The sequence below is a fragment of the Haemaphysalis longicornis genome, unplaced genomic scaffold (assembly GCF_048455015.1).
Source record: "Haemaphysalis longicornis isolate Haplotype H1 unplaced genomic scaffold, Haemaphysalis longicornis Haplotype H1 scaffold_1, whole genome shotgun sequence".
Lineage (NCBI taxonomy): Eukaryota > Metazoa > Arthropoda > Arachnida > Ixodida > Ixodidae > Haemaphysalis > Haemaphysalis longicornis.
Window position 1 is genome coordinate 131,721,193 of NW_027526203.1, and position 19,463 is coordinate 131,740,655.

Genomic DNA, 19,463 nt, shown 5'->3' on the forward strand with positions numbered 1-19,463 from the left:
TGCCTCGGGACCTAGCGATGACCTCGCTATCACTTCTTCCATCAAATTCCGCCACCCTCTCTTTCGGCTTCGCAGCTACGAAGCATTGTAGTCCGCACTTGATTTTATTGTGACATTTTCTGGCCGCGCGCCCGGGCTTGGCGAAATTAGCCGCTTCGCCTCCTATATATACTCCTGCTCCGTGATACACATGCATGCGTGTACAGACACACGGGCACACATGCAGGCGGGCACAGCACACTTTAAATGGACCACAGCCACTTAAGTGCGACAAGGGCGTAGAATATCATTCTTTATGATACGTGTTGCGTGCTTAGGCTGCGGCAACGAAAGCCCACACTTTTCAACGCTTTATGCCTACACATTACCGTTCAACATCTACACGTTCCTATTGAACACCTTACCATTGAACTTCTCATTAGAAACACGTTGTAGTCTCACACATACATCAGGCCCCACGTAAACTAAGAAGATAGGCGCCGGGCATGACCTTAACGTTGTCTTTTAGTAAATCTACAACAAATGTGCCAGAAAGCGAACGTTGAGCGGGAAGCCACGAAAGATGACTGCAAAACACGGCATGAAACTAGGTAGGTATGTTAAATGTGAAGTGGATGTCCTGTGCACTGTTCCTCTGGACTGCGGAAATACTGAACTCAGAAAGGAAGATGCCCCAATAAGAGGCTTAAAGAATACAGCGACGCATGTTTAGAACCAGCCATTTCAAATAATCTGACGCAGCACTACAAGAGTTGTAAGTGCAGCTCATTGTTTGAAAAAACTTCAGTTTTGGCAAACTCACACAACAAAACCGCACGCGAAATTTGGGAAGCCTTTCACTTATCATTCCAGCATAGCGAATCCATGAGCTCATGCGAAATTATGCTCACGCCAATTGATTTCATAAAAAGAAGCCCACAGCAAGACAGCAAAGAGAGAGAGCCGAAAAAAAGGCGTCTCACAGAAAATACACCGGTTCTCAAGAAAAGAAAGATGGGCTTGTCATATTATCACGTCACGCCATATTATCTCGTTATTCGCCTGCACGCATCCCCGAAAGTTTTCTACACTATGCACCTTTACATTTGTATACCGCAGCACTTTGTACGTGTTTTGATCCCTAAGCAAATACTGCAATTGTAATATCTGAGTTGTTAGTTTGCGCTCGTCCTCCAGGCTCCATTCATTTCCCATGCTTAATTGTGTGTACCTTGTAAGTCGAAACGCAGTCAACAATAATGGAACACCAACGATCCAAATAAGTTACCCTGCTGCATGAATTAAATTTGCTTTTAATCCCTTGGCCACTTTTTTTCTGCTGACCATCGCAAAGTTTTTTTAAATCTAGACGTTTATTGTAGCAGTACAAATCAGCCTGTATAAAGCAGAGAACAGTGTTTGCTAGAGTGAAGAAAACAGATGACACTCTGCCTTTACCGCCACTTTCGTAGACACTTGGCAGTAACACGGAGCTGCGGTTAGATGTTACGCGAGAGAGAAAAGACGGTGCCCCGTTAAGCAGTTCATCAAGAATGGGAAACTCAGCACAGTGATCGCGTCCTTGTTGAGTACAAGCTCAACGACGACGGGACAAGGGTGCTTTGCCTCCGCTTTTATATACTCTATAACAGTAAGCACGAACAATCTGACACATCATTAAATACCCCACTGAGGGTGACACTCATGTATCACTATAGCACCACAACAGCAACATAACACGCGCTGTTGAATGAGTACGTCCGTGGTTGTAGAAGATTTGGCGCAGTGAAGAACTGGACTGGATGGGAATCAGGCTCTATATGACCTCAGAGGTGTCGTAGGGTCACCGTACTTGTCTCCCATTCATTTATTCATCCATTTCTCTTCCAGCCGGCATGATTTACTGACGAGGGAGTGAAGGGTCTTCTTAAGCAAGTTTTCGTCGTAATGACTGCCACCGACTGATGAAAGCGGCCCAGACAATGCCGATTTGTTAACAGCGCGTTATGAAAAAACGCCCCTCACACGAATTTTTGCTCGCAGGCACGGAGGTGTGGAAACAGGGTGCCACTTCAAGCCCTTCAAGTCCCTCCATGTCCATCAGATCACCGGCCCATCCGGTGAGAAAATCACTGCAAGACAAATTACAACTGCGTTAGAGGGTGGTTTGGGCTAGTTGATGCATAATGACTGAATTACAAATTTCAAGTAGGAATACGCCACAGGAACTCTCTGATTTTCGATATTCTAACATGAGAGGCTGCTATAAAGTATACTATGGCGCTACCACGCCGATCTCTTTGGAATATTCCTACTATCTCGAATCGAATGCAATAATTCCAAGAAATTAGTACGGCTTCGGGCAGGTGAACACACAGTGGCGATGTATTTTCTACGGATGAACAGCATTCCCAAAAGGGGAAGTTTCCATCATATACCACTGAACAGCGCCATCCGAACAGTCACTGTATAAGTGCACAAATGAGCCAGACATTTGTAAGTTCGTACATGCTCTGACTCATGCCCAGCTGGCTAATGGCAGCAGGCTATCCTTCAGTCTGCATAAGCAAACACCATTAATAGATGGTTTGATAAGTAAGACGATATTTTTTCTGCATGGTTCTAGTTCAGGCTATCTATTCCAATTGTGTTACCATCATTAGGACAATGCCACGAATTCTTTCATATAGTCTGCAACTACAAAATGATTTGCAGCATTTTTCGAGTTGCTAATGATTGTAATCCTGTGTTTTTCTAGGTGGTTGGATAAAATTTTGAAAGTTATTCACCTTTGAAAAAACTGAGTAAAGGGGGGAGCGAATAGCTGTTTTTACAATAGGGTTTCCTAGTTCTCTGTTTTATTCCCGATTTTTCTATTTGATCCCTTCGCTGGGCTCTTGCCTTCCCCCTTTTCCCAGTCTGCCACTCGTATGGTACGCCGATGGTCACTCTTCAGCATATGCTTCTTTCCCTTATTCTGAATTGCTTTCCACCTGAGACTTTTCTCTCATTAAATGCCCTCTTTTCCAACCGAGAGGTTTTACTATGACCTCTATTTTCATGCCTCGTTAAAAAAACACGAGTTTTTAAGGCTCTTAGTAAGTTTCAAAGTTTCTGCCCCATGAGTTATCGTAGTACGGGTTCATTGTGTCCAATGGACTTAGGTGAAAGAGGTTGTCTACTGTCCACTTCTGCACAGGCCTCATACGCAAAGAATCTCGATGTAAGTTACCATGCATATTTTCGTGAAGAAATAGGCAAAACCGATTGGAAATATTTACAAGAAACAGGAAACTCGTTTTTTTCGCTGAACCCGCGTCCTAAGTAGATCAAAACTTACAACCCGAAAATTCAACAGGAGCACGTTGGCCAAAAATATTGGTAGATGGGAAGAATCACTATAGATTTGTCCTTAATTTTACCTATTAAGTGGGATGATTTATGTGCACAATTTAGCACGTAAGGGGTCCAGGGCTTACGGATAGCTGTTGAATCAACACTGAGTAGCTAAGTCAACAAAATCAAGATATGAAGAAATGGCAATCGCTCCCCCAAAAGAAGCAAAAACGTTGTTATAATTTTTTTTCGTGTCTTAGCATCCCAGACACAATTTTCACCAGGACACAATTTACTTCCGAGCGGGACGCTCACTGGTGCAGTTAACAGAGCGTACCATACAGGAAAGACTACAAAACTGTAATATTCCCGAAAGGGTAATGGAATCGCAAAAAAAATGTTAAAACGCAAAGCTGTCAATAATTTTGCGCCATTTTTGGGAGAAAGGGGAATGATTTAGGAGCCCAATTACAACGTGCATCATTATTGGTCTCTCCACACCATCCTATTCCGCGTTGCTATTAGGCACCAAACAGAATAAAAATAAAAAGAAACACCACTCAACACGAAGAAATAGGTGAGAAAGAAAATATTACGATTTTCACCATATATTCCCCGACAAGAACGAGAAAGATAAAAATATTGGTTCATTGGAGGAGCTCTCCACAACCGAAAAAGAATCTGGCTACTGCTATCGCTGTGGTATTGATGTGTTCATTGGGAGTTCTTAGAAAGCGTTAGATGAAAAGAATTACATTGGCAAGACAAATAGTGAAAGACGATGTCTAACCTCAGGGTACAATATGTTGGGTACAGTATATGCGAAGAGTAACACTAACACTAAAAGTAACACTATGACCTTAGCATGTATGCATCTGATAGATAACATATGCCCATTTTCTCCCTACAGATGATACTAATGCAGTATCGGTATATGCATCGGCATAAAATTAATATCACACGGTCCTAATTAATAAAAATGAGACAGAGGAATAATTTCAATGAGTGAAGAGCAAAGGGGTCAGCCTGAGGTGAACTCTGCTTTCCATATGCCCTGCGGGTGGATACGTTCACCTATATACGGGACGCTGATGTGTGTCGCCCACTACAACGCACACGCAGCTAGTGAAAGATTTCCTTAATGAAAAACTTCATTGGTGAAAGAAAAACTGTGCTCTGGGCTAGTGGGTTTCATGTTGCATATTTCATATCTTAAAGGGGCACTGACACAAAATTTTGAAGGCGAGATAACTTCGGAAGGAAGGAAGGAAGTAAACTTTATTTTCCTGAGCACCCTTAGTCCAGGGCGCCGTCTTGGGAAGCCGTGGCCATGGCTTCCTCCGCTCTGTACGTCAGCAGGAGCTGTGTCGCAGCGCTGGGGTCAGCCAGACTTGCCTCCCAGGATGCTAGAGTTGGATTCGGGATGGGGGTCAACTTTGGATGTCGATCACAGGCCCATATTGTGTGGAATATGTTTGGATAACCTCCGCAGAACGAGCAAGTAGGGGTGCCGGGTAAATTTCGAAAGCGATGTGTGAGATGTTCAGTGGGTAATGTGTTTGTCTGAATCTGTCGGAGGAGGACGGACTGCCGCCTTGTGAGTGTACGATGGGGGGAGGGATGTACCTTGCGCTGCGCTCGAAAAGACTCGAGGTATTCGCGCGGGTTAAAAGACGGCTGTGCATCACTTAAGGACGGCTGTGTACCGCTTGAGGTTGATGAGAGCCGGTCAGGTGCCCGGTAAATAGTTGCTCGGGCGAGCGTATGTGCCCGCTCATTTCCTGCCAAACCCTCGTGCCCAGGAGTCCAAATAATGTGGAACTTGTACGGTTTGTAGTCGAGCGCGTCTTTGATGAGGCGGGCTGTGCGGTGGTGCAGATCATTTCTGATCAATTGTCTGCAGGCGGCTTGCGAATCGGTGACGATGATGATGGGCGTTTCCGGACGAACTATATGGGTGGTAGCGGCGTATATGGCTCGTGCAATAGATCGAGTTTCTAGGTCGTCTATATCATGTACATCTGGTTCAAGCGTGACTAGTTCGTAGTTGAGGGGTCCGACGACAGCCGTGATGCCTCCCTCATCTTCCCCAGGATGTGCGTCAACGTAGTAAACGTGCTTGACGGGGCCGAGGCGCTGCAGCGTTTTCGAGAGGACGTTGGTCCTGATGTGGCGCCGTTCAGCATGCCGGTCGGGGTCCATGTTCTTTGGCAGGGGAGCGATGGTGATGCTTGCTCGGTGTTCAAGGGAGAGGCATCTTTTTTCCTGCGGTGCGGATGATGGTGGGTCCGCAGAGTAGCCAAGATCCTGCAGGATGGCCCTGCCTTGGTCGGTGCTATGTAGTCGGTGGAACTGTCCTAGGCGCTGCGCACTTAGGAGCTCCTCCAGTGTGTTGGTGACTCCGGTGGCCTGGAGCGCTTGCGTCGATGTATATTGTGGCACTCCTAGTGCTTGTTTTAAGGCCTTCCTTCGAACTACATTTATGCGTTCGAGCTCTGTCTTGGTGGGATTTTGATATGGGAGGTGATACAATATACGGGAGTCAATGAGCGCTGCGCTGAGTCGCACAAGGTCGGCCTCTCGCATTCCCCTGTGCCGACCGGCTATGCGGCGTAGCATATGTATCACCTGTGTCCCTTGATCTAGCAACTTCCGAATGGTCATAGTTGCTTTGGCATTACTCTGGATTGTGAGACCCAGAACCCTGATGTGAGAGCGTTGGGGAATTGGTCTGCCTTCTATGGTGATGTGCAGTTCTTCTTGTTTCTGATGCGCCGTGTGCCTCGTGACCACCAAGAATTCGGATTTCTCGGGTGAGCAAGAGAGGCCGCCCCGGGTCGCGTATCTTGCGGTTGCATCAGCAGCTTCTTGTAGCGCCTGTTCTATTTGAGCCGGGGATCCTTCCTTGGTCCATATTGTTATGTCGTCCGCATAAATGGCATGTTTAACGCCACGTATGCGGGCGAGCATTTTGGGCAGATCTTTCATTGCAAGATTGAAAAGCGTTGGAGACAGGATGGAGCCCTGCGGTGTGCCTCTGTTTGGGGGTTGTTGGATGCTCAATTCATAAGGTCCGAGGGTGAGCGTTATGCTGCGGTCTCGAAGAAAATCTCTAATGTAATTGTACATTTTCTGGCCACAATTCGTGCTTTCTAGGTTCTGTAGGATGAGGTCATGTGTGACATTATCAAAAGCTTTACATAGGTCTAATGCCAGTATTGCCCGCATCTGCGCTGAGCTAGGGTCATCCAGGATGTCCTCTTTGAGCTGCAGGAGACAGTCTTGTGTAGATATAGATTTTCGATAACCAATTAATGTGTGAGGGAAGGCTTTCGTGCATTCTAGATGTCTGTGGAGCCGGTCGAGTACTATCTTCTCCATCAGTTTGCCGAGGCAAGACGTGAGGGATATTGGTCGGAGATTGTCTAAGCTAAGCTTCTTCCCAGGCTTTGGGATGAGGACTACCTTCGCTGTTTTCCAGGCTTGGGGGAGTTGCCCTGTCTGCCAGGCGCTGTTGATATATCCCGTTAGTGTTTCGCAGTCCTTGTCCGTTAGGTTGCGGAGTAATTTGTAAGTGATTTTGTCGGGACCTGGAGTAGTGTTGCGCCTTAGCTGCTGTAACGCTGCTCGGACTTCCGCTACCGTGATGTCGGCTTCGATTTCTTGGTCGTCTGGCTGGAGTCCAGTGTAGTCACTGTAACGTGGCGCGTCTGCGGCAGGTAGGTATTTGGCAGCGAGCTGTTGGAGCAGCACATCGGGCTGTACGCCCTGCTGATGCAAGAGACGGAGGACGGCGTTGGTTTGATCCGCCTTCGTCTCATTAGGTTGTATGAGAGCCCGTAGGAGAGCCCAAGTGCTGCGCATTCCAAGTCTCCCACTGAGACGTTCGCACAGTGAGTGCCAGTTGTTTCGTGTGAGAGATTGAGCGTATTGCTGTGCTGCAACAGATAGTTTAGCTATTCTGGCTTTGAGCTTGCGGTTGTGCTTATTCTTCTTCCATCTCTTCACGAGTCCCCTCCGGGCTTCCCAGAGATGAGAGATGAGGGTCGATGTCCGGGTGCTCTTCTGTTGTCTGAACAATGGTGGTACATTTTACGAGCCTCTCGTTTAATTCATTTATCCATGCGTCTAAACTGACTGGTGACTCTTCCGCTTGCTGTGAGCGAAAGCTGTGCCAGTTTGTAATCTTGACTTGTTTTCTCCGGCGCTTGAGGTTGGCTACTTGGACGCGAGTTTCGATAATATTGTGGTCACTTGTAAGTGACTCGTGGGAGTTGCTCCACTGGCATGTGTACTGTCCTTTGAACAGGGTAAGATCAGGGGTTGTGTCCTTTTCGGCCGAGTTTCCTTCTCTGGTAGGTTGATTGATATCATTGAGCAGAGTGTACCCGTGTTTGTTGACAAGCGCGTCGAGTTTACGTCCCTTCGCAGTGATGCGGCTGTACCCCCATGCCGCATGCGGAGCGTTGAAGTCACCCCCGATAAGGTGCGCAACGCGCTTATTTGGAATATTCTCAAATATTCGATTGAAGTTTGCTCTATACGCCCGCGGCGGACTGTACAGGTTTGTTATTAATATTGTCTGCGGCTTACTCCGTTTTTTCGTAGGCTGCGGTATAATTTCAACTGTTACGGTGTGCAGGCTGTCGTCGGCGTGCGCGTGCACCTCGGTGGCCGTTAGTGATTTGTTTACTAGTGTGGCTATCTTGCATGTGTTGTCCCGTATGTCCGCGGTATCAAATGTTTGGTACCCAGGGACACGTGCTGATGTCATTGTTTCCTGTAGGAGTATTACGTCGGGCTTGCGTGAAACATTTTGCAGGTGTTGGAGAAGCAGTCCTCTTTTGGTTCGAAGTCCTCTGCAGTTCCATTGCCAAACTAGAATATCATCTGATGGGTTATTGCACGGTTGTGTGGCGGAAATGTTCGAGGTCACCTGTGGTCTAGTTGTCCCCATTGTTGGTGTGTAGAGTGCGCTGGCGCTGGTTGGCCTCTGAGGCGTAGGGATGCGAGCGGGGTGACGTAAAACGGTGTGCCGAGGAGGGTGTTGACTCCAGGCCATCTAAGCGTCTCTGGATGTCCTGTTGCGATTGCTGTATGGCTTTCAGCGATTGCTCTATTTTTTCCATCATTAGGGCTAGTTGAGAGGCTGACTGTTCGGCTTTCTGCTCAATCTCTATAAAACGGGCCTCTGTTTTCTTCTCCAACTCCTCTGCCGCTTTCGTGACGGCCTCTACCTGAGCGGTGATTACACTGATTTGGGTCTTGAGCTCCGAGAAGTCGAGTTCTTGGTTATTAACGACGACAGCGCACTGTCGTTTGCTGGGGGGATTGTCCAGTTCACGCTTTTGTGTCAAAGAGGTTCGGCGGGGAGACTCCTCTTCGCTATTCTGGATCGGGGGGACCTCGCTAGTGTCCATTATGTTTGTATCCGCGGTTTGCGACTCAGTAGGCGGAGCTATGGGTGTGTCGTCGGGAATGCGTCTCAATGACTCAGCAATGCTTGGCTTTGGGCAGAGGAGCGCTCGTTTGTACGCGTCTGACTGCCATGTGGGTGTGGTGTATTTGCGTGTGTTTTTGTGCACTGAGGGGTTGATGGGAGGCAAGGCTGACCGACTCACCGAGCGGCGCTTTCTTCGCAGGCTGAGGCTTCGTGCTCTCCGGTTACCGTTAGTGCAGGCGCGGCTGCCACTCCTGCCATGGCTTGCCACAGCTGTTGTCTTCACCGGCATTCTGCTTGTGTGCTGTTTCCACAGTGATGTGCCGGCTCCCTGGCTCCTGGACTTGTCGTGTTTGTTAATGGTCTCACCCTCAGTAGTAACTTGTCGGGACGTTTCGGGCTTTTTCTCGTATTTCTTTCGAGCCTGGACTCTCTTGAGATACGCCGCCTTGGATGCCGCGGAGTCAGCTTGTTCGCGGGCTGGACATGTGGGGTCGTCCGCTGGATGTTCCCTCTGGCAGTTGGCGCAACAGAGCTTGCACGAATGTTCTTGATCTGGTGTGTCTAGCAGGCTGCCACAGGCCTTACACTTGATGACGCCGGCTTGTGGGCAAATGTCCGCTCGATGGCCAATGCCATAGCAGGTCAAGCAGAATTGAGCTTTTGGTTTGTGTGGCTTGCAGTCATATTTGGCGCGGTGGTAGAGGACGAAACGGGGAACGTACGTGCCCCTGAACGTCAAGAGTGCTGTTTCCGACCTCCCCATCATTCGGGCGCTGAGAACGTCCGTATTCGGGGCGCAGAGGTTCTGCATGAGCTCTTCGGGTGATGTACCGGCCTCGATTCCGTGAACGATGCCTCGGCATGAGTCTTCTGGTGCGGTGGCATAAATACGAACCCTGCGAATTTGGCCGCCGATGTAGATTCCAGTGATTCGTACGATCTTTTCGGTGGCAGAGTCGCGAAGGGACTTGATCACAGCAATGTTCTGGTGGCGAGGTACGTCGACGTAGATCGCCTTTGCTTCCGACTGCAGAAGATTCGCTGCGCTTTCGATCGCCATCATGAGCGCCGCGGGTCGGTGGGTGGCTAGGACGAAACCGTCTTGCGGGCGGAGTACTAGTGTGGACTGGTTCTTTGGCTGCTGCTTTTTGCGGAGGACGGTGAGCCAATCATCTTCCTCGGCACGGTAGAGTTGGACCATCTTCACAGTTAGGGCGGATCGAAATGCCTCGGAGTATAGTGATGATAACTGCGAAGCGCAGAAAGTCTGCTAGCTCCGGGGCCGCGTAGAGCCACGCAGGCACCCGGTGGATGTGAGCGGGGCCGCCGTAGCTGTAGCGTTCGGCCCGGGTCGCTAAGCCTAAACACCGCTGTGCAAGGTCTATTTCTTGTTAGGCACAAAAACTGTAACTGCGCCCACCTTAAAGGTGATATCAACAGCTTCCTGGCATGGAGTGTCGTCCAGTGGAGTAGGCTTCAGGGCTGTAGGGCTTATTTTACCACAAATAGGGCCGAAAAGGGACGGAGCGAAGCGCAGAGTAGTAGCGGCGCGTCACCTCGTCTTCTTCTTCATACTTCGGAGATAGATTGGTGGGAACACATATACATCACCTGCAAAATATCAGCGGCGAATACAGCCTACAGCATATTTAAAATCAATTTTAAAGTGTGCGAAACGCAACCGAGCAGCCAGCAGAGGACCACGCGCAATCGACATCCCGAGGATATTGTGTAAATAAACAATATCCAAACACGTCACGAGTTTGTGTTTGCCGCTTCCGCACTGCCGGCGTTTTTCACCTGCTCGCCCGGCTCACCGCTCCAATCGGAGGGCCGGAGGGCGGAGCTTCTGCTCTCGAGAACGAACGACCCGATCGTTGGCGGCGGAGGCGCCGTGATTTCGTCAGCTCATCGGGCAGCTGGCCGCGACCAAAGTTCTACAGCGATTCCAGGCACTCTGTTTCTATTACTGTTTATTACCATTGGGTGCGAAAACGCGCCGGAGGCACGAAAAGCCCACTGAGCTAGCCGCACGGTCGCTGTGCAGGCAGCGGCCACGGCCGCGAAGTGGCCCAGGCCGGCGCAGGTAGCTCGAGTGATAACTTGTTACCGCTGCACGAAATTGTCTCCAAGTCCCGACCATGGTGGCTTACATGAGAAAGGAGTTAAAGATACGATGGCGGGTTGCATTAAAAATTGTCATCTGCACCGCTTACGAGAGCGGCACTCGAATATCCGCCGCTGTGCTAAGCCGAACACATCTGTAGGCGGACCTGTAGGCAGACCGGTCGGCTGCTCCCAGCGCGCGTCTTGCCACCCACCGTCTCGAGCGTCGCGCGTCGTTCTTTAGCCGCGGTAGCATTTGCACTCGCAGCGCCTGCGTCACATCCACGGTCGCTTTTTATTTAAGCGCCTCACGAGATCAGTACGTGGGGGCATTCGCAGAAACTGCCGTCGATGCGGATTCGACAGTGCTACGGCGGCTCTGCTCTGTGATATCCCTCCGACGGTCACGTGGTCAGCCTTGTTCACACAAAATCCACAAAATCCATCGTTTTGCGGCACTCGCTGAAACCGAAACTGCGACTGGCCGCATTGAAAATGCCTCTAATTAAACAACCGTCGCACGCTGAAGCAAATGAGGTTTCTACAGGTTATAAGTAGGTCACTAGCTACTTATCGCAACAAAAAAAAAACAAGATGCAAAATTTTTGTGTCAGTGCCCCTAACTCTGCTTTCCATCTGCCCTGCGGGTGGATACGTTCACCTATATACGGGACGCTGATGTGTGTCGCCCACTACAATGCACACGCAGCTAGTGAAAGATTTCCTTAATGAAAAACTTCATTGGTGAAAGAAAAACTGTGCTCTGGGCTAGTGGGTTTCATGTTCCATATTTCATATCTTAATTTGTCAGAAGAACCACAGGACGGACTCCTGAGCTAAAAGCTGCGAACAGCAGCTTGACAAGGCCCAGGAGCCATGGTACATACAACAAACGGTGCACAAAAATGTTGGATAGTATTAAAAGCAGTATTGCAAATTTATCACTTTCAGGTAATGCAAAAAAAACGTTACATACGTTCAACAAATTATACAAGAGAAATAGCACAATAATTTGGCCTGTACACTAAGTCGCACCAATTTACGTTTACAACAGATGTACACCTTTTGTCAAAACTTTGTAGGCCTTCTCGACCACAAAGAATTCAAAGAATAAGCTTTACCTTTTAATGTGAGAAAAATATTTGATGACAGTAAAAATAAAGGTTTTTTTCTAGTTTTCCAAAGGCATAAAACCCTTCAGCCTCCACGGGACGTAACCTTGTACAGTGATTTTTTTGCTGCCTGCGAACTTTCTCCTTGGTCCAGAAAATTTTGACAAGATGGTACACACAATACAATAATGCAAATCATCTGTATACGAATCATAGATGAATTTCAACTTTCATATAGGGAGCGTGCCACAGCTAACGAGGACGCGCTGCCCTGCCTTGGCAGCCCCACCATCGGCCGCGCCAGCGTCCCGCAGTAGGAGGGCCGCCGCAGCCGGCTGCTAGACCGGCGTTTGTCATGGCGAGTAGTGTAATCCAACCGGCTGGATTTTGCCGTATAGACCTTTTCAGGATTTTTTAATGGCTCCAATTAAGAAAAGGGCGTCAAACTTTATGATAGCAAGCCCATTTTCGGCGTGACGGAGGAACGCGACTGCGCTCAGAGCACTATTGTCCAGGGTCGCTGCATCCACCCGTCGGGGTGGAGGAGTCTCTATCTCGATAACACATACTTTACATGCAGTACTAATCTCAAACTTTTGTTGTGTAACAGTGGATTACGAAGAGGTTTGTGTGCAGTTGGACGGCGTCGTAATTGCGGCAATTTATCGTCAACCTGATGGTTCTGTGCCACACTTTCTTAGTTTTCTAAATGAACTTTTTGCCTATGTTAATGATGATCACTTTCATGTGGTCCTTTCTGGTGATTTCAATATAATTAGGAACAAAAATAATGCAAAAACGCTGGACTTGGAAAATGTATTGTCTTGCAATGGTTGTAAGAACTTTATTACCTCACCAACTAGAGTAACCCTGTCTTCGGAAACAATTTTACACCTGTTAATAACAAACTTTGATGGCTCTGTCATTACAACCTGTGTTTTGGCCCACGCATTAAGTGATCATATGGCAATCTGTTGCAATATTAGGAAAGCATTTCCTCGTGTTTTGGGTGAAGATGATTACCCAAGTTTTCAACCGGTGACGCAGTCATTGTTAAATGCTTTCTGTTTCGAACTAAGCTATACTTCGTTTGCTAGTGTTTTCGAGGCTACAGATGTTGACACAGCGTATAATAATTTCTTTTTTTCTCTTCTCCGGGTGTACAAAAACATTTTGTATTAAAAGTAGGCCCAAACCTTAGAGGTGTAGAAAACCGTGGATGACTTATGACATTCTGAAAAAAATCGATAAGAAAGGCCGCCTATACAAGAATTTTATGTAATCACGCGAGGAATCAGACTTTCGTGTTTTCAAAAGTTACCGAAATGCTTTAAATGAGGAGATGAAAAAGTCTAAGGAACATTACTATATACGACAGTTTACGTCTTGTTCGCAACAATCCGATGTTCTATGGAAAAAGCTCAACTCACTCTTGAGGCGGGGTAGGATGCAGGAACAGCAAAAGGAAATTTTGCACGAACAACAGATGCATACGGGTGAATCTATGGTGAATATATTCAATAATTACTTTGTATAAAGGGATTTTAACACAGTGTCAACCACCTACAAAACAACATTAGGCCCAGAGAACTGCTCTACATTGTTCCTACAACCAACGGACAAATGGAAGTGTGTTCTACATTCTTGAACCTAAAAAATTCCCATAGCGTCGATGCGGACGGAATACCAATAAAGCCTGTTAAATATGTTATTGATATAATAAGTCTTGCATTAACACATATTTTAATCTCAGCATTTCTACGGGTGTTTTATCTCACGTGTTACAGCCTTGTACAAAAAAGGAGATAGGCAAAATGTTTGAAATTACCGTCCTATATCCATCCTTTCTGTATTCTCCGAAGGGTTAGATAAGATAATTTTAAAAAGAATAACCGATTTCTGCCAGAAGAATAATATCATACCTCCCTCCCAGTACGGTTTTCAAAAGAATGGGTCGACGGAATTTGCGTTGTTGGACCAAAAAGAATATATACTCAGGAAGATTGAATAGAGGCAGGTAACAAGCGGCATTTATATCGATTTTACCCAGGCTTTTGATTACATTAATCATTCACTGCTCTACAAAAAACTTCATCACTATGGTATTCGTGGGCTGCCTCTGGAATTGTTGCAAAGCTATTTGTCTCACAGATACCAGTTCGTTTCAAGAATAATTTTAATTCAGATAGAAAAAAACTAATTCCAGGGGTGCGACAGAGAAAAATACTAGGACAACTGTTGTTTATTCTCTATATTAATGACATTGTACACATCTCAAGTCAGGAAAAATTTAGTATATATGCAGATGACACCACAATATTTGTTTCAGCATTTTGTAGTAATGAAACTGTGTCTAGAGCTAATAACATTTTGTCAAAACTGGACATTTGGACAACCGAAAGTCAATTAAAAATCAATCCTACAAAAACCAAAGCAATTATCCATCATTCTAAAAGAAAAGAGGTGTTCCTAAGGTCTGAAATCTTATTCAGGTCATCAAAAATAGAAGTAGTAAATTCGGTTAAAATACTCGGTGTTTATTTCACGGCAACCATGCACTGGGATGACCAAGTAAATTATCTATTGAAAACTTTGAGCTCCATTACTGGCATTTTGAACCACAACACACACCTTCTGCCTGAGACCGTTAAACTTCTGGTTTATAATGACTTATTTGCTTTCTACTTAAATTACTGTCATTTAGTTTGGGGTACCACTACAGAAACAAATCCAACAAAACTACTAAATATCCAGAAAAGAGTCCTCAGAATAATTGGAAACAGCCGTATACCGAGCCTACCGCGACTATTTAGGAAGTACAAAATTATGAGAGTACATAATATCTATGAATAGCGGCTAGCCAGAGAATGTTGTCTACTAGCATTAAAAAGAATAATCTATTAATAACTGAAATAGCTGATTTTCATAATAATGAACTGTCTTACGAAACTAGAAAAGCAGAGAAATGGAAGGTTCCAAAATCTCGCCCAAACTATGCAATGCAAATGCTTGCAAATGCTTGCTGCCACGTTTGCTGAATCAGCTTGATAGACAGGGAATAGAGCTGCCATTGCTAAGCACAGCTTATTTAACTGATTTATACACGGCCTAACACGAAGGTAATTTTATTACTTTCTGTCATTGCATTTTTATAAAACTGCCTTGTCCTTTATTATTTTCGCGGAACTCCCATATAGTTTTTGCATCGTTTCCTAAATGCTTGTATTTTTTTTTCTATTCCACCCTTCTATAACCTGAACAAGATGTGCCTGTATTTTTTGCAAATTCTTAGAAAGTATATTACTATTTGTTTTATTTATTTCAAGCTCTGAGACTAAAGGAAGTAAACTTGTTTAGTGCTTGTATTTGTAAACTTTTTTCCCGTATTGATCGTACTTGCAGTTGCAGCTGTAGCTGTGTAAGTGTTGCTTTGATCATTGCTCTCGCGTAATCTTGAATATTTCATGAAATTGTTCATGCCGGCTATGTGTGTTTGCTTGTGGTCGGCGCCAGTCGTTGCCGCGGATGGCCAAGGAACCCTCAAGCCGTCGCAGAACGCTTTTTACCCTGGTCACCTCCCACTTTTGTGGAGACCACTAAACAAATAAATAAAGAAAGAAAAAAAAAAGGAAAGAAGTGTAAACAAGTAGGCTTACGCCGTCCAATTCTTGTGTGTAACCATTATTAGTTCACTTCAGCGGTGTCGCCTTGGAAATCAGTCCAACGTTAAGGCGACCGATCGACGCAAGTAGCCCACCAATCTTTGCCTAGTGAACACGAACTGCTTCTATCTGCGTCTCTGTACGTGGGAACCACCACACTCTCCTTCTAAAGAAAGATGGTGCTTTTGTTCTTTTAAAGCCGACTTAACGAATTGAGCGTTCAGGTGAACGACATGCTCAACGAGAAAGATGTTTACTTCGCGCGGGCGTGACCTTGAAACGCCTGGCTACCATGTTCTTTGGGCGTTCCATTTTAGCGTACTACGTCGGGTTTAGGTTTCTGGTTGCTGCTTACATGTGTATGCTTTGAACTTCTGCTGTCAATACTACAAGGCTTCAACAGCCTCTTCTTAATTGTTCTGGTCCTTACCTTTCGCACTTCTTATTTTTTCGTCATGCTTCACCACATTTCTCAACCTTCCACATTAGAACAGAGCTACCCCTTGCAGTCACGAATTATTATATTCACTGCAGAAAAATTTCATACTCACAGGATTTGCAGTTTTACGTGTACAGACCATAAGTCGGCAAAACAAGGAACTCACTCAAACTTAATAACATTTTCTTCCTTTACGCTGTACTCACTCAAACTCATACTCAACAAGCTCATCTTTACTCAAACTCACTCGTACTCAATCATCGCGAACTCATTTTCATTGTACTCGCCTGTACTCAAACTCGTCGCGACTCATTCGTGCGCAGACTCAATCTGTACTCACGAGTGGTACTCGTACTCAATCTGTACTCACGAGTAGTACTCGCACTCATTCTCTACTCACGAGTATTGTTACTCAATCTGCACTCACAATTACTCGTATTCAAAAGTGTCTCTACTAATTAACACGAGCAAAAAGACTACGAATTGTGCACTTGTTGCGCTAAAAAATGGGTTATTGAAAAAAGGTTGAGACGATAGTGGCGAATGCGCACTATCAACATCAAATGTACTATAATTTAGCACTTAATCACTAAAATGGCTTTCTTATCGGGATGGCGTTGCTTTAACGCTTAGGATGTTCCATGTCGAGAGGACGGGGCGGCACTTCCCGTTCTACACAGCGCTTCGCGCGCCGGCCGAGCGCGAACTTTTGAATTTGATGGCGTCTGGCTACGATCTGGTCTCCTTTCTCGCTCTCCAGCAATGGTGCCCCTGCTAGCACGGTGGTAGGAAATGAATGGCGGCAAACAGCAACTGGCGTCCTTTAGTCGAGGCCAGGAAAAAATAGCGCATATTTGGCACCTTGTGCCGGCGGTTGTCGTAGGTTTTATTGTACGTGCGAAGCACCTTAGGACCCCGTAATGTCCGTTCGTTGGCGTCCATGCGTACGTCAGTATAAACCGAATATGTGCATGTCAAACCGCCTAAAAGGTAGCAGAACGTGGCAAAAAAGTAAAAACAATAACTATCAACGCTAATTCGCGTAAAAAAAGGTTACAGAGTGAGATAGAAGGAAAGAGAGAGACCCACAGCACCATGTAAATCGAAACATCTGTGAACAAAAGGTTCACAAAAGGCTAACAAGAACAAAATAAACGGTCCACAAAAGGTTAGAGAGAGAAAGAGAGAGAGAGAGGTTGAACAGTTTCGTGTGGCTCCTGGAGCGCCGTGCTGCGCATGCGCGAGGAGCATTGGATTGGATTTAATTGGATTTGGATTGAATTGGATTGTATTAGATTGGATTGGATTGGATTGAGTTGGGTGGGATTGGAATGGATTAAATTAAATTGGATTGGATTGAATTTGAATTGTATATACTGTACACACGCGTTGTCACTCATTTACATGCGTGAGTGGGCAATGCCATGGGTGATTTACGGTAAGAACGATCCCCAGTGCTTCGCCCACTCGTCATGATTCCCTTCGTGGAGATGAGCCAATTTGTTTTTTGCTTCCACGCTCGCGCTCGTCGGGCCGGCGGGGCAACAAGGCGGTGCAGCGAAGACACAGAAAAGCGCATTGGCGACGCTTCGCTCTGTCACTTTTTTATGTTTTACTTCCACGACGTGCGCTCACCCTGCCAGCTCAAAAGCGCGGCCCCGTTCGAATAGTTGTGCACTGCTTTGTCCAAATAGATGATGGAACGTCGAAACGGGTAGCTGGACAATGCGCACTGTTTTAATCGAAGCATATATAGCTGCGGTTCCATGTATATATCATTTACGAGAATAAAAGCTCCCGAGGCTCCACGTGTCTTCGAAGTTCAAGGCGTTTATATCCCGAGACATTGGCAAGGAACGTCCTGGTCTGTATGTGCTACTAATACACGGCCACCACCAAAGTAGCACGGAGTTCAAAACATGATTTTGACCTGAAGCGCGTGCACCTGATCACTGAGATTCGCATCTTGAGTAGATTGGTTAACGATAGCCACCGTTTACAAGATAAAATGTGGCGTAGTCATGGCACTAAAGCTGATACGTCTCATCACACGGATATGCATTTAGAGCACATTATTTGCGATTATGCACCATTTTAGTGATCTCTGGAGTTAAAATAAAAGCGTGTGCGTTAATGTATGTGCCTTTCTTAGGGATTACCGCAGCCAACGCTCAAGAGAATTAAAATTCGCTCATATCTTTCATCAAATGTTTCTGCCACCTCTATGTCGTCTGTTAAAAAGCTGTGTTGGTCGTCCACCCTGACAGGGCGCAATGGCTGATTATTTTTTGCAGAACGCAGCGTGTACTATATTACACAACCTCGCCCTTACTTGCGTCACAATTCAACCTTCCTTTTAGCGCAAACAGCATTAAAAACCCGTTTAAGGTGTTTTTGGCGAGGTATGTCCAAGTAATACCAAGGTAATTGTCAATAAGATAGTATGCTTTAACAGCTACCTGCCATAGCCTTCACAGTTACCAGGTAGCATAGCCACGGAAGCTCGTAAGGCAAGCATGCCGAGATGCTCGATTCGAGTAATGACGCTCGGAGAAACGTGTGCGCAGAACTATCTTGAAATATCCATACCTCACGCTCAACAGCAGGATCGTCAAGACCATTGATAAGGCACACATAGTGCTGGATCATGCGCAGTAGAGATGGTTTCAGTTAGTGGAGAAGTGTTTTTGGCGCAAAAAACATACACCGCCTTCTTCGACAACATTTTAAGAAACATTTACTAAATGCATATGCCTGTCTGGCGCGGCGCGCGTATCTTTTTCGCAAACAGCGTGCGACAAGCGCCCAGTTGGCAGCTTCTGAAGCGAGAACAGGCCTTGCAGAAAATCGACTCAAAAAATTTAAAAAGCATGTACATATAACGCAAAAAAGGCATATGTGGGCGCTAGACATACCATATACCCAAAATAATTTCTAAACAGCCCATATAGTCCAATTGTGCACTTACAGGCACGATAAACTCTTGCTTAAAGTTCCCCCTTTCGCTGAGTTCGTGCTTATATGTTAAATAGGCTTGATACGGACTGAAAGAAAGAATAGAAATTTTTCCTAAAGCTCCTGTCTCTATAAATAAAAAGCAATGGGCAAGGGGGCTGTCCCTTGGTTTATGTCAGTTTTTGTGAGGTTCTCTGTAGTATTCCTGGCCTTAAAAATGTGCAGCCAATGGTTCCTCAGGGTTGGCTCAGGATCGGTTTCATGATTCCTGCAAAACGCAAGCTGAAACTAATGAACACATCGCAAACAGTGCCAAACACAATCGGTGCACATTATGCGTACGTCAACAAAGCGAAAGAAGGGTATTAAATTTAACAACTGAAGCATTGTGAGTTATCCACAAAAGAACAACAAAAGGCTTGACTGGCCTA

General features: G+C 46.0%; 1 protein-coding gene across 3 annotated transcripts in view; it reads left to right on the forward strand.

The window, feature by feature from the left end:
* LOC144180153 (uncharacterized) overlaps positions 1-19,463 on the forward strand; it is a 164,628-nt gene that overhangs the window by 64,384 nt on the left and 80,781 nt on the right. For all 3 annotated transcript variants that reach the window (XM_077708543.1, XM_077708547.1, XM_077708552.1), the window contains one exon: positions 2,023-2,099. In XM_077708543.1, the coding sequence (XP_077564669.1) occupies positions 2,023-2,099 (77 nt within the window). The remainder of the gene's footprint in view (positions 1-2,022; positions 2,100-19,463) is intronic.